The sequence below is a fragment of the Phacochoerus africanus genome, chromosome 2 (genome assembly GCF_016906955.1).
Source record: "Phacochoerus africanus isolate WHEZ1 chromosome 2, ROS_Pafr_v1, whole genome shotgun sequence".
NCBI classification, from domain to species: domain Eukaryota; kingdom Metazoa; phylum Chordata; class Mammalia; order Artiodactyla; family Suidae; genus Phacochoerus; species Phacochoerus africanus.
Window position 1 is genome coordinate 278388563 of NC_062545.1, and position 15134 is coordinate 278403696.

General features: G+C 65.5%; 1 protein-coding gene across 3 annotated transcripts in view; it reads right to left on the reverse strand.

Moving 5' to 3' along the window:
• Positions 1–4993: 4993 nt before the first annotated feature.
• NACC2 (NACC family member 2) overlaps positions 4994–15134 on the reverse strand; it is a 70390-nt gene continuing 60249 nt past the window's right edge. For all 3 annotated transcript variants that reach the window (XM_047768912.1, XM_047768910.1, XM_047768913.1), the window contains 4 exons: positions 13514–13678; positions 11323–11428; positions 11017–11114; positions 4994–9647 (listed from right to left, as the gene is read on the reverse strand). In XM_047768912.1, the coding sequence (XP_047624868.1) occupies positions 9142–9647; positions 11017–11114; positions 11323–11428; positions 13514–13678 (875 nt within the window). In that variant the 3' untranslated portion in view covers positions 4994–9141. The remainder of the gene's footprint in view (positions 9648–11016; positions 11115–11322; positions 11429–13513; positions 13679–15134) is intronic.

Genomic DNA, 15134 nt, shown 5'->3' on the forward strand with positions numbered 1-15134 from the left:
CCCCTTCACTAACTCACCCTCCTATCAGCTTCCGGTGGTAGAACACCTGGGATGGCCAGCAGGCCTTCTCAGGGCAGGGCAGGGGTCAAGGCCAAGGGGCTCCTGCGACTGCGCTGTGGCCACGCCCCTCTGCAGGCCTCAGGCTACAGGTGTAATGGACAGTGTGACTCTGGGTGACCGCTTCCTTCTCAGGGACAGGGTGCCTTGTGGAGTTGGCGACTTCCTGGAACTGGTGGGGGCCCTGGCGGGCTGAGTGGCAGGGCTCTGGGGCCCCGCCCCAGCAGATAGAGCCCTCTGGGTCCACAGCGTTGTAAGGGACTCAGCGCTGCCCTCAGCGGACACTGCCACCACAGTTACTCCCTCCTGACCCTCGGCTGAGGCCTCAGCTCCCATCCCGGGAACTAAAGGCAGAATGGGGCACGAGACGGTGGCATCAGACAAGTGTTCTGCACGCAGTCTGGGGTGCCTCCCACTGTGGCAGGCTGGCTCCCACAGAGGAAGGGGGGACTGCTGGGTGAACAAAGATGCAGTTGGGGGGGGCATTAGGGGAGGGGGCGGGCACGGGGAGACCCCCTGGGGGACGGGGTAGAACTCCAGGAGCAGACTGGGCGGGGCCAGCGTGTGGCCCTGAAGTGAAAATGCCTGGGCGCTGAGGAATGGGGCTCAGGGCCCTGGTGGCACCAGGCTCTACCAACCCTCCACACCCACCTGCCTGCCTGGGCTGCCTGGAGGGAGGCTTCTGGAAAGGGAGGGGCTAGGGGTGTCCCTCAGCCACTTGGTGCAGTGAGGAGCCCCTGCCCCCAGCAGGTTGGAGGGCTCAAATCCAGTCTGGTACTCAAGGCCCACACTTGGCTGGCCTGGGCTGACACCCCTCGTCCACCCTGTGCGGGGCTGGGAGTCTCTGCTATTTCCGTGGGGTTGTAGGGCTGTGGTCAGGCCGGCTCGCCTTTGGGGGGCCCATCAACGCCTCTGTCTCCACGTGCACCTGGGATGCGTGTGGAGGTTCCGAGTCCAGTTTCTCCAAGCAGTCACCTGGGTTGCTTCCACCCCCTGGCTCTTGGGAATGGTGCTGCTGTGAACACGAGCCACACCTGCCTCTTCTCTGGGTGACCAGGCAAAACCACCTGCCCAATTAGAGCCCCACAGAGCCCCTTGTCACCAGCTCGAAGGCTCCAGCGACCCTGGGGCGAAGCAGAGATCCAGAGCTGGGCAGGCAGGCATGAGGCCCTCTCAGAGCACCGGCCCCAAGCTGGACCCTGACTCTGTCTCCTCCTGTCCAGAGTTCTCCGTGAGCTCCCTGGTGGCTAGCAGGTTAAGGCTCCAGGGCTGTCACTGTTGTGGCTCGGGTTGCTGCTGTGCTGCAGGTTTGATCTCTGGCCCAGGAACTTTGGCCATGAGTGCAGTCGAATAACAAAACCAAGCAAAGCAAACCAGAAACAGAGTCTTCGGTGGGACATCCCTGGGGGTGGGTGACCGGGGCTTGGGGGGCGGGGGGCGAAGCCAGGGAAGAAGGAATGGGCCCATTTGCAGGGAGAGCCATGAGCCTAAAGCCCTTGGACCCCACTGGTCAGGAAGAGCTCTGCCCATCACGAGCCGTGCCCAGGTCTGCGGGCCAGAAGTACTGTACCCGCCAGGTGCAGGCAGGAAGAGCTCTACCTGCCAGAACCACAGGCGGAGGGAGGGAGGGAGGGAGGGGGCACTGGATGGAGACGGCTCAGGAAGGACATCCAGACCCCAGGCCTTTGGAGGTCAAGTCCCCCATCGCTGCCTGGTCGGGGGTGGGGAGGCTGCCCAGGGGCCTGCTTTGAACACTTGCCCCTGGGGAGGATACCCCCACCCCCCACCCCCCACCCCCCCACCCCCCGCTCAGGGCAGCTTCCAGCTGGGGTTGAGACTGCTTCCTCGAGGGGAACCTCATCCCTGCCCCTGCCCCTGCTCCAGGGAAGGGGCTGCCCAAGGGCCTGAGCCGGGAAGGACCACAGGGCTGGATGCCCCGAGACGGTGGCTTGCCAGCAGCCGTCACCTGCCTGGGGACCAATGTGTGTGTTGGGGGAACACTGGAACACCCTGGAGCAGCAAGAGCTGCCTGCTGGTGCCCTGGCTGCCCTGCCTAGGGACCAGTGTTGTCTGGATCCTGCCCAACCCCGTGGCTGGCTTTGTCCCTTCCTGATGGAACCAGGATAAAGCCAACACCTGGGCCAGCCCCTCCTTCATGCAGGAGCCTGAGACCCAGAACGGGCTGGCTTAGGCCTCCCACCCAGTCCAGGAGAGGCAGGTGGGTTCTGCCCCGGCCTGGCTGGCCCCTGTCGAGGCCTCACCCCTCCCTGCCCCTGATGGTCCACCGGGGAGAATCAGGCTGCCTTTCCTGGAAACCCGCACCCTCCCCAGGAGGCCATGCGCCATCCGTCTCCCCGCCGAGTGTCTGGAGCTATTAGTCAATTACAGTCCCAGGAGGCTGGGACCAGCTTCCTTGCTGCTGCGTCTCTGCTTGGCGAGGCCTGCATCCTGAGGCCAGAGTGGGCGTTGGGACAAGACCCCAGGGCTGCTGTCACTTCTTGGGCCAGAACGTGGCCCATTGCGGGTCCCCACCCTGGTCACAAACCTGCAGCTGAGCCCGGCTCCGGAAGGAGGCCCTGGGAGGGGATGCTGAGCAGGACCTCGGATCTAGGGGAGCCTTCCCACCCCAGCCTCCCCAGAACAGCCTCCCTCAGCCTCCACTGTGGCTGGACCCCTCCTGCAGGCCACCCCCAGAAGGACAGACCCAGGCGGGGGTCCCCGGCCTGCACTGCTCTTGTGGCTGCGTTTCCACTGGGGCGACCCGGATGTTACCACCGTGCCCCTATTGGCTCCTTGGCCCCTCCCAGCTCCAGACACCCCAGGGGGGTCCAAGAAACCAGGGGCCCAAGGGAGGTGATGGCCTCATGGTCTGAACCCCTGACTCTGTCACAGGGGGAGTCCTGCGAACACCACGTCACCAGATCCTCCATCTGCTCGTCCCCCCCCACCCTGTGCTCCCAGACCTGTGTAGGGCCCTGGGGTGGCCAAAAGGTCTTGGCGCTGGGTGCCCCAGGGCAGCGCAGAGGGCGGGCACCATCCCTCCTCCTCTGCCCGCTCAACCCCGGGCCCTCGGCTTCTCCTGCCTGCCCTGCTGGCCTTCCTTCACTGGTGCCTGCGCTGCCCCTGCCAGCCGCCTGATGGGAGGGCGCGACACAGAGCGTCACTGACACACCCAGGCCTCCTGAGCAACAGCAGAGCTGGGACCCACCCCCAGCGGGGCTGTTCTGGCACCTGCACGGGGTGCTCGGCCGTCAGAGAGCCCATCCAGCAGCCTGTCTCCCCACAAGGGGAGCCGCAGTGCCCTTCCGGGGGGCGAAGGACACACACTCGGAGTGTGTCTGTCACAGTCGGAGTGGACACGGCCCTGGGCATCGCTGCGCCAGCCAGGCCCTCGCTCGGCCTCTTCGGCCTCGACCCCACCCCCACCCAGCTCTGACTCTTTGTTCGGAGGACAAAGGGCTCCGGCAGAGCCTCTGGGTCCTGCTGACTCTGCACCCCCTCCCAGAACAGGACAAAGGGGGGACGCGAAGCTGCTGATGCCTCAGCCAGTTTCTGTGGAGGCTGCAAGGGCAGGGAGGCCGGCTGAAGGACGGAGGCCTGGGGACAGAGCCACGCGGGCAGGTGCCCCGATCCCTCGTCCTAGGAACCCAGAGGCTGGCCCGGGGAGAGGGGCTGGGTGGGGGCTGGGCCCAGAGGGGGCAGGTCTGGGTCAGAGCCGAGCCCCAGCCTATGGGCCACAGCTGTCCAGCCCACGGGCCCAGCTCCGGGCCTGCCTGAGTGGGGACATTTGGGGGCTTATGGTGGGGCTGTACAGGCCTTTCCAGGGGCGCAGCCTGTGGCCCAGAGATTGGGAGTCTCCGCCGTCCCAGGAGGGTGACCAGAGGGCACCCACCCAGCAGCTTCGAGGCCCCGGCAGGAAGGGGAAGGGGCCTGCACAGGCCACGCTGCTCTGAAACAGGACCGGGAGCTCTCGCCCTGCAGGGCTTGGCGGTGGGATGGACTCTGGCTCCCTGGCTGTCCCTGGCCTGCCCGGGGGCGGGGGGGGGGGGGGGGCTGTGTGCTTCGGCCCCTGCAGGAGGGGGAGGGTCCCAGCAGCTCCGAACCAGGGCAGCTGCCATCTGGAAACCACTTCCACCTGTTTTAGACCCCGTGTCTGCACCATGACTGTGGGGGGGTCCCCTTTGGGAGGTGTCACGTGAAGCCGTCCTGCAGAACCCTGCCCTCCGGGGAGGCAAGACACACAAACGAGCGACTGAGCCCATCACGAGCTTGGGCAGAGCAGGGGCAACGGAGCCCAGGAAAGAGGCGAGGCCGGGTGCTCAGAAGCAGGTCAGGGGTGGCCCTCTGGACAAGACTGTCGCAGGACAGAAGGAAGCGAGGAGCCTGCCACCCAGGTGTCAGTGTGGGGGCCCGACAACTGGCCCACGCCCATGGGACACACTGATGCAAAGCCTGGTCTGTCGGGGGTCCTGGGGGCCCAGAAAAGTCCTCCTGGGAAGGCGGCCAGCCTGAATCTGAGATTCCCCACCCCCGGCTCCGCCCACCTGCAATTCCCCCTCCCTCCACCTGGGGGCAGACCTGGCCCAAGAGGAGGTGGGGGGAGGGGAGGGGAGGGGAGGGGATGGAGGCAGCTGCACACCTGGCAGGTGGCAGGCAGGTGAGCCCCATAAGGTGGGTATACCCTTTGCAGACAATAAAAAGTAGGCCTCCCCCCCCCCCCCAGTTCACCTGGAGCTCAGGGCCCTCCCCAGACATCCCCTGCCCGGGACATGGTGCCTGCCGGCCCCGTCCCTTTGATGATACTGTGGGGAAGGGGGCGGGAAGTAGGCCACAAGCCTGGGGATGGTCCCTTCCCTCACCCAGGGCTCCTGGGTCCTCGAAGCGCCACCCTGCCCCCCCCAACAGCCCATAGTGGCCAAGCAGAGTGCAGGCAGCCTGGGTTTGAACTGACTTTATTATTCTGTAAATGTGAATTTTACAAAGCGCTTTACAGTGAAGGATCACATCCTTTTGTCTGTAACGGATTTCCACCTCCTGACGGGGCTCAGAGCCCTCAGGGTCCTGGTCGCAGGCGGACGTTCTGTCGTCTGAGTTATGCTACGTCCGTGGTGTCAGCGTGGCTACGAAGCGACAGTCTGGATGCTGCCGAGCAGCAGCGCAGAAAGGAGGCGGCACAGGAGGAACGGTCAGAGGTTTCCTCCTTCTTCAAAAAAAAGGAAAAGAAAAAGAAAAAGAAAAAAAAGCTAGCCTCTTGTGTGGCTGAAATGGAACTCAGTGTCACTGAGAAACAAGCCTCCTTTATACGCAGCCCAGGAACAATGTGTTTATTTCTTTATTTTTAACAGTCGCGAGTTACAGTACACACCCTCCACGGACTCTGTGCAACCACCATGTCCTTTTCAAAAGTCTCTTTTTCCCAAACACGCCATCCAAAGGATGAATGGTCTCTTTGCACCAGTAACATCCAAATGTTCAAGTCAAAAATATGTGTACGTTTTATACTTAGTTCTTTTTTTTTTTGTCTGCTAAAAATAGTATTGCAAGTTTTGGCTTCTTTTGACATAAAAATTACAATCATGTGCGAAACGCTAACAATGAAGCGATTGATCAGAATTCAAGCAGGTTGTCCAATCTGAATGTGTTATAGATTCTGCATAATTTTTCTTTTCATTTTTTTTTCCAGCGAAACAAAACAAACACACACACAAACAAAAACCAGAAACCCTTGCCATGTCAGAAACATCTTGTACCGAGCCCCCGCGCTCTCCGGCCGCCAGCGGGTGACATGCTCGCCCGGGGCTGGCTGGCTGACAGAGTGACAAATTCCCGCAGCAGCAACGTTCGGAAACAGTAGTTAAAGCTCAAGACAGCTATGCACTCTCCATTCTGCGTTGAGGATTTACCGCTGCAGAGGCAAAAAAGCAGGTTTCCTCGGAGTTCTCGGTTGGTGAACGGGCCAGAGGCCTTTTTCTACTTGTAGCAAGCTATTTCCCTAAAAATAACCCGTTTGAGGGGCACCTACGCAGTCAACGGCTGGGGTGGCAGGCACTGGGCCAGTGCTAGAAAGTTCCGGCCATCGGGTGCCGCCAGGGCAGCGCTGGGCCGGGCGCAGAGCAGGCCCCTCCCAGGCTGAGCCTCTGCCCCCTCCCTCTAAACACAGAGGAGAAACACGCCGGCCCCCGCGCCAGGGCAGCGAGCGGGCGGGCGGGCAGGCCGGCAGGCTGCCCACCCCAGGGCCTCTCCCCCGGCCTCTGGTCCGCCTTCAGGGGCAAGGTAGCACAGTCCGTCAAGTGCAAGGTCAAGCAGTCACAGAGAACTCTGGGCGACACCAGACACAGTGCAAGACAGGATTCAAGTACAGAGGCGCGCCGGCCAGGCGGGCGGGCCCCCGAGCTCACAGGATCTGTCACACCTCCGGTCCCTTCTCCTGGACCTTCGCCCCAGCCCCAGCTGCCTCCGGGGGGGCAGGCGAGGGCGGGCGGCTGCTGAGCCCAGGCCCGCCGCCCGCCGCGGCCGCTGGGACCCGGCCCAGTCCTTCCCTCCTTGAAAGGCGCTGATAGGATTAGCTCTATGCAGACACTACGGAGTATATGCGTATTGCTACTAGTCAAGCTTAGGGATAAAGGTGCAGACACTTCATAAATACTGAGTGGCTTGTCTCGGTCTCCGGGGTCAGGGTCCGTCAGGATCACACCCACAGGACAGGGTTAGTCGTCTTGTAAACAGAGGAGGGGAGGGTCCGGTTCTCCTAACTGGTTTTCCTTGGGGAAAATGGTCAAAAGATGCTAAGGCACTCTGGAGGGCCCCTCCGCGCCGGGCCCGCCGCCGCCGCCGCCCCGCGGAACGCACCGGGCACGGAGGGCACGCCCCGGCAGGTACAATCATCAGCCGTGCCCGTCCGCCACCGCTCCCGACCCGCGTCCCCGCGGGTCACATTAGTGCAAAACGCTCGGCCTGGCCCACCCAGGGCGCAGGGAGAGCTCAGAAGCCATTCACATTTGACTACGATTAAAGTTCCACCCACAGCTCTTGCCTTCCATACCCGGAACAACACAACAGACAGCGACAGAAACAACCAAAGGACAGAGGTCACGGGACATTGTGCTAGCCCGAGCGGCGGTCAGGCCTTTGCCGGGAGGCCGCCGGCCCGGAGGCGCCCCTCCCCGTCCCGGCCTAGACGCGGGGGTGGGGGGGGCCCGTGCCCACTTTGGAGCGGGGGAGAGAGGGAGGGCGAGCCCTCTGCCCACAGCGGGACAGGCGGGCGGCCGGCTCCCGAAGGTCCCCAGCGATGAAGGAAGGTGCAGGTGCAAACGTGGGGTGGGGGGATGGGGGGGCTCCGGAGGGAGGCGACGGGCCTGCCTCCCCACCCCCAGTGCCACCCCGCAGCGCCCTGAGGGCCCAGGCCCCTGCCAGCTCCAGCCCCCTCGGGGCCTCAGACGGAGGGGGCCCCCCTCTGGGCCAGGTGGTGGGCTCCAAGCTCCAGCAGGAAGGAGCTGCAGCCCCTGGGCTGGGACCACAGGGCTTGGCCCTCCCTGCCCTTGGGGAGGCACGGTGGGGGTGGATAGAGGGGCTGAGATTAGCCCCCACGTGCCCGCCCAGGGCCCCCCAAACCCCGGTCGGGCAACCATCAGAGCTCTCTGGAGAGCCTGCCTGGAAGGAGCCCCCCCCCCCACTACTGCCCGAGGTCTCCTCCCAAGGGCTGCGGTCAGCAGGACGGGCCTGAAGCCCTGCTGCCTGGCAAGGGGGAGGGGGAGGGGGAGGGGGAGGCAGGCGGCCCCCGGACAACTGGACCGAGCACTTGGGACAGCCTGTGCCCCTCCCCCTCAGAACAGCAACTGAACTTCACAGTGAGCATTCCAGCCTCAAACCAACAGCTTCCATGGCCCGCCCCCTCTGCATTCCAGAAGCTCAGCACCTGCAAACCGCCCCAGCTCTGGCTTGTGCCTCTGGCCACCACTTGCAGCCTCGGAGCGAGACAGCCCAAGGCTCGGTGCACCCACAGGGGACCCTGCGCCAGCGCCAGCCTGCACCCCTTTCTCAGCCCTGGGAGGTGAGCGGGACCTGGCCCGGAGGCCTGGGGGCCATGGTGTCTGGAGGGACCCACCCCCAAGCCAGAGCGGGTTGGGGCAGGGACACCCAATCGTCCCTAATTTTTTTTGCTCTTTTGGGTCTGAAAGTTTCCAAACCAGATATGGTTTCATACATGAAATAGATCTGAATTAAGACGAAAACGAATAAACAGACACAAACCCAACGTGGCTGAAGGCTGCGTGGCTGCACCAGGGGCCGTAGCCTCTCCCCACGGGATGGCGGGCGGCCAGGTGGGAGCCAGCGGGGGCTCGGCGGCGGCGGCGGCGGTGGCGGCCCAGGCGCTGGGTCCCAGGTGGACCGAGGGTCCGTGGGGTCGGCCAGGTCCCACAGGTGCCGGGAAGGAAAACAGATACAGCCAAGGGCACTCTCCACCCACGGCGGCCGGCCGGCGGGCCGGTCCCCGTGCCGTCACCTGCTCCCTGCACACGCTCGCTCACACACACTCACACGCTCCGCACACACTCACACCCCACAGACACGGCGGACCCGGCAGGCCTGACCCCCGAGTCTCCGGAAGAAGGGAAAACAAGGGGAGTTTGGCCCCCGGGGGCCCAGCCCTGGCTTGTGGCCCCGAGGGGTGGGGTCCCCCCAGGTGAGGAACGAGGGTCCCGAGACGCATGCCCCTCACCCCAGGCCCCTGGCTTCCCCCTGGGTGGAGGGGCGGGGGCGGGAGGCCGGCAGGGCAGGGCACCAGGTCGGCGGCCTCCTGCCCACCCCCCACCCCCCCCAAGGGGGAGGAAAGCTGGGGCTTTGGAGACGAACCTCTCGAATATCAAAAAGGAGCCGCGGGACCTCTTCGCGCAACTAGGTCGCCAGTGGCCTAATCGTTTACAGTATAACGAATGCATTTGTTTCCTTCATAAATTTTAAATACAAGCAGAATAAAAATCACATTTTTTTCAGGCAACAGTAGCAGTTCAGTAGGTAAGTGGCTTGATCACATTTGTCTGTATTAGTAACGCATGCAAGCAGCTTCAGGACCCGCTTCGGCTCCTACAAGGTCCCTGGGAACGGGCCCTCCTGTCTCCTCGCTGCAGCCGGGGTCGCGGGCCGGCTGGTGCTGGCGCTGCCCTGCTCGAAGGGCTGCGGGGGGCTCTGGCCGTCGGCGGGCAGCGGCTCGGGCGCGGCCACCTCCTGGATGACCGAGCCGGCCCCGTCCGCCTCCTCGCCGGCTTCGAAGGCGGGGTTGGCGGAGGCGCCCAGGTCGACATTCACGGCGTCAGTTCTCAGGGCCACGATGGTGGCGGCGTCGCCCCGCCGCTCGGCGTAGATGCGCTGCTCGAAGACCTGCGCCGTGGCGGCCGGGAACTCGGGGTCCAGGGACGCGCTGGCGGCCGAGGAGCCCATGACCGTGCGGTACATCTCCACGCCCTCGGGCAGCATGGACTTGATCTTGGGCAGCCAGCGCTTGCGGACCCGGCGGGCGTTGGTGCACATGTCCGCGGCGATCACGTTCATCTCGCTCTCCTTGAAGCTGGGGGCGAAGTTCTGACAGTACACTGCAAGGACAGGGCGCCGGGCCCGTGAGCGGCCGCCCGCTCGAGGACTCCCTCGATGCCGACCCTCCGCCTCCCACGGGGCCGCGGGTCTGAGGCGCCCGGACCAGCCGGGGAGGGGGGGGGGGGCGCAGAGCGCTCTGTGCCGGAGCGGCCACTGCGGGGCCCCGGGGGCAGGCGGGGGCCCTCTGCTTGGTGCCCCTCCGGCCACCCAGGCCTCTCCTGGGTAGACGGAAGGCCAGGGCTCACCCTCCTTGCTGCCGGGGTCTGGAGGCCTGCCCTGCTCCTTTGGGACACTGTCTGGCTGGAACATTCAGGGGAGGAGCCGTCAGGGCAGACGAGATGCTAGGCTGTGGACCTAAGCCTGAGCACAGAGGCCGGGGGCTCCGGCCGCCCTGACCCCGGCTGGCTGCGTGGCCTCGGGCAGGCCCCCATCTCCAGGCCTCACTTCCCCACCCAGCTTGCACACCGGGGGGGCCTGGTTAGACGAGCCCGAGGGCATCCCCGCCCTGGCGAGCGGGAATCAGGGCAGGGCCCGGGGACCCACCCAGCTGTGAGGCTCGGGCCTCTGGGGCCTGATCAAAGGGCTGGAGGAGGAGGGAGCCGGCCAACACCTGCCACAGCCCCGCCCCCGGCGGCCTCCCCAATTACAAGCACCCTCGTCTCCCTTCTCCGCCAGGAGCCACGAGACCCAGCACTCCCAACAGCACGGAACCCGCAGGCGGCTCCTGCAGCCCCGCCACCGGGAGCCCCATCCCAGGGCGGCCACGGCCGCACCTCTTCCAGCACCTTTGCCAGGGCCCTGCCAGCACCCCGTGCTCTGGGAGGCACTTAGCGGCTGCAAAGGCTGCTCTCTGCTCTGAAACAGACTTAGCTTCACGAGAGCGATTTTTGAAGCAGGAAAACCAAGACGGAGTCTTGTGCGCCGACAGCCACGGGAGGATGTGCTCGTAGCCCGTCTGGCCCGAGCTGGGCACCGGTGGCTCCCTCCCCGTTGCGGGCGGGTGCGGGATGGGGGCGGCGGTCTGCCACGGAGACGGACTGGGCTCCACCCCCACGCGCCCAGGAGCGGGAGGCAGAAGCGGGCCGAGCAGATGGCAAGGGCTCAAAATAACCCCAACATGTAAATAAGGGGTTTTGTTCAAAAAGGAAAATTAGATCTATTTCACATATTAAAATAGTTTCGCAGCTGAATTCATCACGCTTGGAAAGCTACCAAGAGCGCTAACACCTCGAGACCGGGCTCCCTCGGGCTGCTCTTTTCTCCCGGGGACAAGCCGCCTTTCCCAGGCTGCCATCCGCACGGGCCCTGGGGCTCCTGGGGCTCCGGCGCCGCGCCCCCGCCCCCCGCTGACCCCAGCCCCCCTCTTACGTTTCACAGCGTTCAGGACGCGGCTGTCCAGCGGCTTGCGGCTCGGGTCACTGGTGGACGAGCGGATGCCGGTGCCGCAGCTGTTGGCCAGCGTGTTCCTGGGGGGGGGGGAACAGGAAGGGTGGTGACACGCGGGAACGGGGGCCCCGCCCACACGCTCTGGACTGCGGTGTATTTCCCAGGGGCCGGCGTGGGGTCAGCGGTTCTCAGGCCCGGCCTTGGGCCGACGCCCCGCATGCCGTTGGGACACGGCCCCGTTCAGTGGGGATTCCAGGGGGCTCGCCACCCGCGCCGAAGGGCGCCTACCTGTCGAAGAAGGTGGCGAGGAGCCGCCGCAGCAGAACCTTGTGCTTGACCCCCGCGCAGAGGTGGCAGTTCATCAGCTGGCCGCGCGTGATGTAGACGCCAGAGCCTGTGGCCGCCAGATGGGGGAGTGAGGCCCTCAGCCCGGCCCCGGGGCCACGACCTCCCCAGGGCTGCGGGCCCGACGCGGGGACCCGGGGCAGCCTGGAGGCCTCCGCGCCTCCCAAGAGCAGACCCCCCCCTCCAGGCCTCCGACCCCAAGGGCCTCCGCACCATGCGGAGACCCTGCCACCAGGGCGAGGCAGTCTGTCCCCAGACTGCCCTCCCAGCCACACGGGAGTCCTGGAGCTGCCGGGGTCTGGGGCTGGGAAACTCGCACCTCGCTCTCACTTCCTTCCCAAGTAGCACTGAGCTGCAGGCCGGACGGGGAGCTGCAACAGCGGATTCACGGCGGCCAGTCCTGGCCTCTCCGGGGCAGGCAGGGAAGAGCCAGCCCAGGGCAGAGGCAAGGCCTGGGGCCCCACTGGGGCTTGTGCCAGAGAGGGCGGGGCCGACAGCAGGCTCGGGCCCCCTGGAGCCCTGGGGAGGCTGCTGCTGACAATGGACGTTGCCGGTGGAAAAAGGAGCTTATGCAACATTCAGCTGGCCCGGCCAGAGCAACCGCTGTGGAGAACCCCTGGGCACAGGAAGCGCCCTGGATGTACAGGCATCAGGCCCCTGCAGGGGCTCTGCTCGTTTGGGCCTTTCCCTGTGATCTGACTTTTCACAGACACGCAGACATCTTTTTACTGGGAGACAAGGACAAGGCGGGGGTCCTTTCCTGGGGGGGGTGGCAGCTGGAAGGACCCGTGAAGGCTGCCCCTCCAGCTTCTGGGCCGACCCTGGCTGAGTGCCTTGGCCCCGCCCACCAGGGGCCAGGTGTCTGGAGAAGCAGTGGCCACCGGTTAGGAAGCACGTGGCCGACGCTGGATGGAGACCCCTGGGGGGCGTCTAACGGGCGTGGCCTGATGGTCCCTGGCCGTGACAGGCCGGCCACCCCTGAGGGCCTCAAACCCAACAGCAGAGCGGGTCACCCTGAGCTGCACGGTTCAGCCCCCTGGCTGTGGGGAGACCTGGAAAAGGGGGCTTAGCAGGCGGCCTGGGACCCAGCGGGGTCTGGTTAGGGAAGGTGGCCAGCTCAAATGCCCCCAACCCCAAACACTGACCAACAGGCCGCCCCGGGGGCCATGCCCCCTCCCAGGATCTGTCACAGCCCAGCCCTGACACTCCCCGAACAGAGGAGCCGGGACCCCCTCGGAACAGCGAGGGCTGGCAGGGTCGGGGGCTCTGGGCATGGCCTGGGCCACCTCCACCCCACCCAGGCCTGCCCAGCCCAGCCAGCACCGCCTGGCTGCTCTGCTGCCAAAGGCGAGGCTGCCCGCTGGGGCGTGGGTCCAGCAGCGGGGCGGCTCAGGTGGAAAGATCCCGCGAAGCTCCTGGGAGCGGCAGGTGGGGAACTGGACAGGAGGGCGGTCTTGGTGGCTCACAGGAAAGGTGGCAGGGGGCCCGTGTCCCCGGCTGGCCTGAGCTCCAGAGCCTGTGGTGAACTCAGGGAAGATTCTGGAGGGTGAGGAGGGGCTGGGTGTCCACCGGCCAGGGTGCTGAGCCCAGGAACTCCTATCTGCCCGCTGAACAGCCTTAAAAATCTACGAGAAGCCACGAGGCCGAATGGATGTCTACACTGAGAAGGCATTTCCGACAGGCACCGGCCCGGACGGGCTGTGGACCCCACAGCGCCGTTTGTTTTTACAGGAGAAACGAATCCACTTCTGACAGGGAGCTGCTGCTCGGAACCTCTGGCCATTACCTCCCGATCGGGGCGACTGGACGCTTGGGGGGCCGGGGCGGGGCTTGGGGGGCTAGTAAACCGTATGGGACTCGGTTGTGCCCACGACCTAAATTAAAACCCAGTCGTGACTGGAGGCCTCGCCAATCAGAAGCGCGACCAGCCCGGGGGATTCAATTAAAATGCTAAATTAATTCAATTGAATAACTCCTCTTAATGACACATTCTTCTAAGAGGAAATTAGAGGAAATTTAAGATGCTCTCTCTTTTTTTTGACTGATTGGTGATGAGCACATTGTTCACAGCTTGGAAGAAAAAATAAACGGAAGGGCACCTGCGTGAAGGGGCGGGGCGGGGGCGCGGTCTCACCTGCCACCAGCTCCAGCTTCTCGCCGGGGTCACCCTCGGAGTAGAGCTTCGGGTGGCAGCGGTACCCGATCTGGCTGATGAGGCTGGCGGGCAGGGCCACAAGGTCGCGGCGGATGAGGACGCAGGACCGGCTCTCCAGCGGCACCGGCTCTGGCTTCTCCGGCACTGCGGGGACAGGACCTGTCGGTCAGGGGGGCGTCCCGGCCCAGCCCCGCGAGGGGGCACAGGAGAACGCCCCTCCTGCCCACCCAGGCCAGGCCTGCTCCGCGCCCGCCCTGCAAGGCCCCCCCTCCTGCCCGCTTGCCTGCCCACAGGCAGTGCCCATCCAGGAGGATGAAGGTGAACCAGAGTGCAGAGAAGGCGGCGAGGGACACGGCCCGGGAGCGAGTCCACCAGGCCGAGGCCTGCCGGGCAAGCAGGAGGGAGGGCTGGGGCTGGGCCCGGGGCAGGATGCGGGTGGAGGAGAGCCTGGCCGGAGGTGGCCACCGCGGCCGAGGGAGGGAAGGCTGGGAGGGGACTGATCACCCCACCCCGCCCCCGTCTGCTCCCTCGCAGCAGCCCCCTTCTCTGACGGGAGGGGAGCTCCCCTGAGGCTGCGCCCCGTCCTCCCGGCCCCATAAATATCCGCCAGCAGAACCACCAGGTGGCGACCCAGGGCAGACACGGAGTCTCCGTGGGCGGCTGCAGGGCCCGGGGCCCTGGGCCGGCGGGGACTGTCCCTGCCCAACCACTGCTGGCGGGACATCAGGGACCCCCGAGCTTGCCGGAACCTGCGCTGTGATGGGCCGGCGGGGCTGGCGGGCGTGGGAGGCCCCTTCTGATGTCCCCATGTCACGCCGTGAGTGAAAGCACCACATCAGCGCACTGCGATGACCCCCGGCCTGGAGCCTCGAGTCTCAGGCACTTGCTGGGCACCTACACATCAGGGGCTGAGGGCCTGCCCCATCCCTCAGAGGGTACCCAGCCCAGGGGGTCCACAGGCAGCCGGGTGGGGTGAGGACAGGAGCCACGTGGGGGTCCTCCCTGGGCTCCGCGTCCCGACACCCTTTAAGCAGGCCCCCAGTTCTAGCCCTGGGCCTCCCCCATTTCCCTGCTGCCCCCCTCAGCCCCTCAAAGTCCCCTCCTTGCTCTCCCGCCTCAGCAGCAGCTGCCGCAGTGTCACCTGCCCGCCCTCGTGCAGGGTCATGGAGAGGCCCTCGCAGAGCGGGGCTCCACCCGTGTCCCCTCCCCCCACGGCCTCCCCCTTCGGGCTGGCACACGGCCATCAGGCCATCAATCTAGTTCTCTTCACTGTGTGGCCCGCGCTCAAGGCCACCCTGCCCACAGAGATGGCAGGGGCACCAGCTGCCTCATCCGTGTCCCCAGCAGATGGATGATTCCAGGTCATCCCGGGAGGGCCACCTGCTCCCGGCAGCTGTCGGCACCGAGAAATCACACCTGGGGGAGCAGCAGGGCCGGCAGGTAGGGGCCCCAGGGCCCGTCCCCGTCACCCACCCAGTCAGGCAGGGCCTGCAGCTTGGAAAGGCCCCGGGCTGCTCGGACGCCTGCCGGCGGTTGCCGAGAAGGGCGGCTCTCGTTAGCCACCCTGTGACCCTGGGCGGAGGGTTTAGGGCTCGCACGC